This window comes from Canis aureus, chromosome 6 (genome assembly GCF_053574225.1).
Source record: "Canis aureus isolate CA01 chromosome 6, VMU_Caureus_v.1.0, whole genome shotgun sequence".
In the NCBI taxonomy this organism is placed as follows: domain Eukaryota; kingdom Metazoa; phylum Chordata; class Mammalia; order Carnivora; family Canidae; genus Canis; species Canis aureus.
The window spans coordinates 40,363,837-40,372,295 of NC_135616.1; the positions used below are offsets into that span (position 1 = coordinate 40,363,837).

Below are 8,459 nucleotides of genomic sequence, written 5' to 3' on the forward strand. Positions count from 1 at the left end.
CCTCTTGCTCTACCACTGTGTGTGTCTCATGGTGAACGTGTGCAGAACCACTTAGCATAGACACTAGCTGATGCTTGGACCAGCCAGTCCCTCGTCAGAGGAGTCAGAGGAGGAAGAGGTGAGACCAGAGCTGCAGGCATCATGGTCCCAAGACAGTGTCCCCAGGGGGCTGGATTCTCCTGCTTCTTCCAATTAAATCCTCATCAGGGCCACTCCTGGCCTGCGGACCTCACTGTAGACAGTAGTGAGAGGCTTCTTCCCTTCTAGACGAGCTGCAACCCTACCCTGGAATGCAGACAGTGTTTCCTGCAACAGCAGAGGGACAGAGAGGCTCAGAGGGACCCCCCCCAGACCCAGTGCTGCTGAGATGACCTCCCCTAATCACTCAGCACTGCATGGGCCCCGAATTGAATTTCGTAGCTAATACTGTGTTGTCCGGAAAGAGTTCCAGGGGTACAGTGGTCAGACCCTGTGGATGATGGGGATTGACAAGCACACACCCGGGCACGGAGGGAAAGGGGAAGACTCAGTTGCCCCCTCTCCCAGCCTCACCTGGTCCCTGCTGTATCCAGACTCCTGCTGTCTGAGCTCTGCATAGTGGATGCCACCATCAGGGTCCCTGTGCTCCTCCAGTGACCCTACACCTGTGTCATACACAGATGGAGCTGGAGTCTGAGCCCTGGACCCTGTACCCTCCCCTCTATGACCCCAAGGCCATGGCCGCCCCCACCAGCCTCCTGCAGGGACATCCCCTGAGCAGTAAAGGCAGGAGGAAGGGAGCCCAGGGTCCAGGGGAGGGAGGTGTGTGGGCCCGGGGAGGAGAAGTGCAACCTGCCTCTCCCAGGCTCCAGGCTCTTCTTCACTCGTGTCCTCCGGAGGAACAGTCCAGCTCCCAGGATCAGCAGCAGGACTACAACAGTCCCCAGGATGCTGAGTAGTTGGGAGGCATCAGCCTGTCCCTGTGGATCTGCTTCCCTTGCACAGAGAGATGGAGCAGGTTAAGCACCGAGAGGACAGATACCCATTGCCCAGCACGTGGACATGTCTGAAGGCACCTTCTCAGAAGCTGAGGAGGGAATAGCATGGCAGGTGCTTTCACTCAACACTTCCCGAGCTCCTGATGAAGCCCGGGTGCTGAGAGGAACAGGACATGGTGCCCACCTCTGAGGACACCTCAGTGGGAGGAGGGTGAGAACGTGCCAGAAGGAGCCAGCCAGAGCCATCCCAGGGCACAGGAGCTCCCAGCCTGTACACACGTGGTCAGGGAGGGCCTCCTGGAGGATGTGATGGAAAACCTTGACCTGAGGGAGGAGTGCAGGGAGCAGACAGGCAGGGTGGGTGTGGCCTTCCAGGAAGGAGGGCCATGAACAGGGAGGGGGGCACCTGCCAGCCCTGGAGCTCCAGCACCCACTGGGGCAGGTGGGAGGGGGACCAAGCAGGGAGGAGCCAGGTAGGAGGGTGAGAGGGAGGCAGGGGCCTCTTTCCAGAGGGTCCACTGGGTCCCTGAGTGATGAGCTCCCCTGGGATCGGGGATCTGAGGCAGCAGGGCTCCAGCTGCTGGCGGAGGAGGTGGGAGGGCCGAGGGGGCACACGGGGCACCGGGTCTCTCATTCACTCAGTGAAACACAGACTGTGAGCAAACAGCCTGGGGCCGAGCTGGGACAGGAATTCACAGGAAAAGCAGACGTGGCTGCTGCCGTCCACGGCTTTGGGCTGCAGAGGATGCTCATCCTGGCCCAGAGCCTCACTCTCAGTGTGGGGGCCCCTGGCGGCTCCTGATAGGAGGCAGGTGTGAGGGCAGGACGGCAGCAGGTACCCCTAGGCCTGAGCCCCTGAGGCCCAGACGCCGGGTCAAACACTCTTCATGCTGGACCTGCCCCCAGTGGTGGCCCCGGGGACTGCTCGGGTATCAGGGCCCAGAGCCAGCTGGAGCCAAGGGGTCCCTTGACCAGAGTAGGGGGAGTGAGGATCCTGACCTGGAAGGGCTGAGGGCAGAGGGAGGAGCCTGACCAGAGGCTGGGGGCTGAGGACAGCAGGGCCCATCCGGGACCCAGGCCAGCATGTAGGGTGACCTGTGTCCGTGAGCCCACAATCGGGCAGAGGAGCCCCCAGCCCTCAATCCTGAAGGAGTCGCTGGCTCATACCCCGTCTGGTGGCACAGACCCCTGACACCCCCCAACTCCCCTCCTGAAAACTACCCTGGACACAGGGAATGATGGATGAGGGTGGGCAGAGGTCCGTGCTGGGTCGTGCTGCCTGGACCAGCAGGGGTGAGGGTGGGGGGAGAGTAGCCCGAGAGGGACACCCAAGGACAGAGCAGGTGGAAGTACCTGCCAGATTCTATATGGGGTGACCAGGTGGCAGGTGGTGCCATAAACAAGGGGACAGACCCGAAAACCCTCACCCAGGGCTGCCTGAGCATCATGAGCCCCTCCCCTCTTTAGGATGAACTCACCGTGGCCACAGATGTCCCCAAGGTCCAAGGTGGCAGTTTTCTGGTCCACCTGGTTCCTGAGCACACAGGTGAGGCTGGCGTTGGGCTGGCTCAGGGGCAGGCTCAGAGCCAGGGTCCAGGGGTTGGGGGCTGGTCCTGTGGCCTCTCGTTGTTCCAGCTCCCTGGGGAGTCCCCTGCTCTCCCAGGACATGGTCAGGTCCTCCCTGGTTCCCGGGGCGTCACACTGCACAGTGACGTTGCACCAGCCTGGGGTGATGGACAGATTCGTGGTCCTGATCTGGGGAAGGGGCAGGGGCTCTGCGGCAGGAAGGACAAGAGGACAGAGGGTCATGAGAGTGGAAAATATCACACCTCAGGCTTTGTCCTGTGGACTCTCCCTGAAGCTCTGGCCTCCTCCCCCTCAGGATGGTGAAAGCATTTTATAGATGACACAGAAGTGACCAAATATACAGCAGGTGCATAAGGATGGAGCCAGTGAGTTCAGCTCTATGGGACTTCTGTAGATTGAGAAAGACTAAAACTATCACGTGAAAAAATAAATGCTGGAGCCCACTGACCCACAACTAATTAGTTAAAGAAAGTGAGGTGTCCCCTAGAAGAAAGAGAAGTCTAGGGCCTGATTTATCAGAATAAATGATGCCCAAGCCCTGAAAAAGGTCCCATGTTCCCACCATGAAAGACTGTTATGGGGGGCACCTTGGTGCCCCCTAGGAAAGACCACCCTCTGTGTGGTTGGAATATGCACTGAACTTTGGTTCCACCCGTGAAGCCAAGGGACAGGCTAACAGGCTGACACAGATCCTTAGAATCTGTGGGACCTGAGGCTCCCACTCTCTCTGGAGCAGACAGCTCCCTGGGCAGAGGGGGGTGCAGGGAGAGAGCAGGATGCTCCCTGAGATCCTGAGAAAGGACTGCCATGTGCACTCCTTATCTGTGGAGGTTTAGAGCTGGACCAGTGGAGTCTGTGAGTGAGCTGCTCGGGCTGAGGCTAAAAGGGGATCGGGGGAAAGGGTGGAGAACCACACGTGGGAGTCTGGATCCTACTTCATGACGAGTGACCCCAGCTATGCTGACGTGCTGACCCTCAGAACCTGAAGGTGTCTTAGATTCCAAGTCAATGGTGGTCTGAGGCTGCTAACCAGCTGAGCCTAAACCAGAGATGGTCTGGATGTCTTGATGGGCCCCATGTGATCACAGGGTCCTCCCAAGTAGAAGGAGGCAGGAGAGGAGGTCCGAGGGACCCAGTGCCAGAGGCACTCATCCCAGCAGTGCTGGCTGTGCAGGTGGAGGAAAGGGCCACGACCCAGGGAATGCAGGTGCCACCAGGAGGGGGGACAGGAAAAGAAATGGATTCTCCCTGGAGCCTCCAGAGAGGAGCACAGCCCTGCCCACACCCGGACCTCAAGGCACAGGCTCTGGGGTCTGACTCCTGCCCAACAGCACAGTAGGACCCTCAGGTGGGGTGTGGTGAGCCCCTGATGTGTCCTCACCTGTCCCAGCGGCACAGACAGCTAAGGGACAGCCTGAGGACCCTGAGTCCTGTGGGGACTGTAGTGTTAAGGCAAAATCCCCACTTCCTGCCACAGGGGTTCCCCTCCCGAAGCACCAAAGTGATTCCATCCCTGGGGTGACTCTCAGCTCTGCCTGCATTTGTGGCGAACACCCTGCATCTGATTCCAGGGGAGAAGAGAGAGTCTGAAGGCTGGGGTCTGGGGGGAGCCCTGTGAGCCGGGCGCGGGGACCCTCCAGGGACAGAGGAAGGAGGTGAGCTCTGGGGCTGGGGGAGGGGCCTACACACCATACACAGTCAGGTGGAAATCCTGGTCGTATTGTCTTCCTCTGGAGTAGAAGCCCCGAGCCCGGTACAGCCCAGTGTCCTCCAGGGTCAGGTTGTTCATCCTCAGGGTCGTAATGTTGAGCACATGGACCCTCTTCTGGAACTTGTCCTGGAAGTTGACCCATTCTGGATCGCGTGCCCCAGGGGAGACGTGCAGCAGGATTGTGTAGTTTGCCCCGGAGGAGATCCCCCAGGTCATGTTCTCCAGCTCGACTCCTGCAGGCAAGTCTGGGTTTCTGAGCACTTGAAACAACACAGAAGCTCCTTGCATCCCCTTCAGGGAAACGGGGTTTCCAGAATCCTCAACTCCAGAACCATGGGCTTCAGAACCCTGGGTGCCAGTGCTGCAGACGCCTAGGGCAGAGGGCACAGGAAGTGAGGGTGGTTTTCCGGGAGGAATAAAGGAGAAAAGCCCAGAACCCATCTTGCCATTAAATCCCTCCCATGTGCTCCGTGACTCCTGGAAGGCAGGAGAGTGCATGAGTCTGAAGCTATGCCGGAATCACGCCTGTCCCAGGGCAGCGTCCCCTTGACCAGGTCACATGAACTTGCTCACCTGCAGGGTCCTGACCCTTCACAGGGAGAGGGTGAAATGCTTGGGACTCGGACCAACAGCTCTGACACATTTTCAGTCCCTACTGAGAGCATTTCTGCAGGAGGCAGCTGCTCACGGGGCTGCAGAGACCCCTCCTGCCCACAGGCCCTGGAGCCCTCCCCTGGGGTGGGAGCCATAGCCAGTGAGCCCCCTCTGGGGAGCTGGGAGCTGCTAAGGGGGTGGACAACCCTTAGGCATATTGGATCACACAGAGGTGGATTCCATCTCGCTGTCACCCTGTGTCCTGCTCGCTGGGACGAAGGCCTCTGCCATGTTAGGGGCTGCCCTGGAGAGAGGCCCACATGGGGAGGGGTGAGGGCCGCCTCTGGTAACAGGAGGCAGGAGTGAGGCCTCTCTCCAGAGACCATAGGAAGTGCACCCAGTCAGCTCATGCTCATGGGAGCCTGGAAACACCCCTCCCGGTGACCCTGACCCCTGAAGCTCCAGCCTGGACCTGAACTTCTATCCCTGAACCTGATGACCAGCCGAGCCCCCCTAGATTATGACCTGCACCAGATGGAACCTGCATCTGCCCTGTGTCAAGGGGCCAAGGGAGGGCTGGTCCCACCCTAGCAGGTGACAGCCACCAGAAGAGGGGACAGGAAAAGAAATGGAGCAGAGACTCTGACGAAGCTGGTCCCAGTCCCACCCCCCACCACCGGGCACGCCCACAGTCAGGCTGAGCTGGGCTGCCTTGCTGTCACACACTCTCCAGGAGCTCAGGGTCTAAGGAGCAGGGGTTTCACCCCACAGAGGGAGGAATCTGTCCCCCTGGGGGAGGCTCCACCCCTGGGAGCTGCACCCTTGGGGCTCCAGCAGGAAAGGCAGACAGTGGAGTCACCCTGGGGTGTCTGCATCTGTCCAGGAGTAGCGGGGTCTCTGCTCCTGCTTGTTGGCCAGCACTCGTCCCCTGACCCAGCTAACTGCCAGGGACCAGAGAATGTGGGGATGCCGGTGATCTTTGCGTGAGCTCTGCTGTGCCTGCCACCAGCACAGGGTGTCCCCAGCCGGACCCCAGGAGGCCTAGAATGTCCTTCCTCGGTCACACTCCTGCAGAGCCCTGAGCAGTGGGCTCCTGAGGGGCAGCAGGTCAGTCTCCAGGTTGGCACCTGCCCCAGGGCAGTTCCCAGGGACTCCTGAGCACAGAATGTTCCTCTCTGAGCCCCCAGTGTTGGTCAGAGGGGTCAGTCCAGGGGCGCATGGAGAAAGAAGCTGGTGTTTACTAGGGAATCTGGGCAAGGCCTGACCTGCTCTGGCCAGGATCTTCATTGGGGGCCTATCGTGGCTCCCCTGTGACTCCGTCTTGAGCATGCCCTGTACCTCTGGGTCCCCATACTGGGGAGCAGTCAGACTCCTTCAGCAGGTGTCGGCACAGCCCACTGAGGAGCAGAGGCAGGGACAGCAGAGGGCCAGGGGATCGTCAGGGGGCCTGGGAGACATCACCCCTCCCTCCTTGGAGGACTGAGGATGTGACCCCAGAAAGTCCTGGGTCTTGGTTCTGAAGGGCCCAAACAGCATCCCCGGGTATCAGCCCGTCAGGACCAGGACTAGGACAGGACAGGAGGACGACACAGAGCAGAGGCCTCGGAGAAGCTCCAGGACAGTCCCAACCAGGAGGAGACACCCAGTCCCGGGACATCAGAGCTGGAGGGGCTTCCAGGGGGCCTTTCCCCGAGGAGGGGCTCCGTCGGGGTGAACCTGTGCAGGTCACACAGGGCAGAGCAGACCTGGAGCTGGATTCCCCATCCCCAGCCCTGTTCTTCCCCACAGGGAGCTGCCTTGCACCGGTCTCCACCCCTGCACCCTCCCCTGCCCTGCCCAGGGGCTTCTCTCTCCCACCTCTGCTGTCTGGTCAGCAGGATCTGAGCAATTCTGGGGTCTCCTGGGAGAGAGGAGGTCAGCCCTCAGGCTCAGGGGAGGGGCTGCCCAGAACCTGGACGGGGAGCCTCAGCCTGAGGACGCTGGAAGCCCACTCAGGACGGGAGGAGGCTCCAGAGCTCTCAGACCTGCAACAGGTGCTGATCCCAGAGAGGACAGAGGCCGGGGGCGGGTGGCTGTGCGCTCGAGGGGCAGAGTTCATTTCAGTAAGATGGAATTTAACTTTGAACAATCAGCTTAAAATTTAGTCCATTTCTCCTTCTCTCCTTCTTCCTTTCCGCCTTCCTTTCTTCCATTTTCCTTCCTTCTTCTCTTTCTCTTTCTTTCTTTTAAACTTTCTTTATCCTCCAAACCAGACCTTTATGGCGGTAACTGTGTAATTCCCTTATGTCTCCAGTTCAATAAAATGGAAAAGAGGATAAAATCCACATATTGTTGACATGAAGTTGACTCATTAAAAGGGTCTAAATGTGCTGCAAAACTCATTTTCTAAAGAGTCATTGCCCTGTGACAGAGGCCCAGTGATTTCAGAAATCCTCCATAACTTAGTGTTTTCTCCTTTGCTCTTACGTACTTTGTAACATAGAAGCAGATGATCAGATGAAGTAAGAACTGGAAAATCCCACTCTGGTTAGCACAGACCTTCTTTCAGCCTCCTTTCGGGGGCCCCCTCTGCTTCCCTCCTGACCCCCCGGGGCACCCCCACCCGGAGCTGTCCTCAGTCTCCTGTTCCAGGCACAGTCTCACATGCAGCAGGGGCACAGACCCCTTGAATTCTGGAGGCCGCCTTTCCCTCCTTTTCCAACAGAATGTCACATAGTCAGGCCTCATGTCGCCCCAGGAGCCAGAGGACACCTGCTTTCTTCTCCAGCTCAGCCCTGGGCTCTGGGTCGGCCCTGCCCGGGCACAGCAGCTGCAGGGGCTGCCCGGTCCCCTGAGCATCGCAGTGCCCATCCCCACCCTGGGTCCCCGCAGCCCCCGCTTGGTCTCCTCCATCCCTCTCCCCAGGGGGCTATGGGCTCTCCTGGCCTCACCCCTGCTGGGGGTTCCGTCCTGCAGCCAGGCAGCCAGGGTCAGGGCTCCCAGCCTGGCCTCTGCCAGAAGCTCCTGTGTTCATTCCGCTGCCCCCGGGGCTGGAAACCAGACGCACCGCGTGTGCTCCATATCACAGGGCTGCTTCCTCTGCTCCTCCCCAGAGACACCAGACAGCCCCGCAGCTCCTGCCTCCCTGCCCCCCGGCGGTCCTCCCTCCCCGGGAGCCCGGGGCCACTCACGGAGGATGAGGCTGGTGAGTCCCAGGAGCCAGGAGGCCCCGCCCAGGTGGGGGTCCCCTGAGCAGGGGCCCATGGCAGGCTGCCTCCCTGCTGGATCCATCTGGTTCTACAGTGAGGCTGGAGAAGCATCTAGAACACAGAGGAAGAGAGGATGAAAACTTCTTCACTCAAAGAAACTTAAGCTCTTCCGCACCCCTAGGGCGGGGCCAACTGTTAGCCCTGGGACCTCACTGTCCAGTAGATTAGCCCATTCAGGTCTCTCCTGTTATCTCAGCTCCTGCAGTGGGCTCAGGAGATCATTGCAGAGCAAATGTAGGAACAGCCCCGTCTAGGAGCCCCAGTGCAGGGGAGGCCCCAACTCTGTGCTCACAAGCAGCCTGGTGGTCTCACCTCCCCAGTCTGCACCCCTAGGGCCCCTGA

The 8,459-nt window shown here is 59.7% G+C and overlaps 1 protein-coding gene across 1 annotated transcript; it reads right to left on the bottom strand.

The window, feature by feature from the left end:
• Positions 1-385: 385 nt before the first annotated feature.
• On the bottom strand, positions 386-8,175 carry LOC144316545 (uncharacterized). Its single transcript, XM_077902562.1, has 7 exons — positions 8,040-8,175; positions 4,254-4,646; positions 2,199-2,752; positions 1,874-1,985; positions 1,632-1,775; positions 553-644; positions 386-469 (listed from the first exon to the last, which is right to left on the bottom strand). Exons 1-7 carry the CDS (start codon positions 8,137-8,139, stop codon positions 386-388), a joined length of 1,479 nt encoding a protein of 492 aa, XP_077758688.1. The 5' UTR covers positions 8,140-8,175.
• Between the last annotated feature and the right edge of the window lie 284 nt (positions 8,176-8,459).

Coding starts and splice junctions, on each gene's coding strand:
- LOC144316545 (XM_077902562.1), bottom strand. CDS start 8,139: ATGGATCCAGCAGGGAGGCAGCCTGCCATGGGCCCCTGCTCAGGGGAC. Junction 1,776..1,873: donor GGGGCCACCACTGGGGGCAG/GTCCAGCATGAA, acceptor GCCTCCTATCAG/GAGCCGCCAGGGGCCCCCAC. Junction 645..1,631: donor CCCCAGGCTGTTTGCTCACA/GTCTGTGTTTCA, acceptor TGTATGACACAG/GTGTAGGGTCACTGGAGGAG.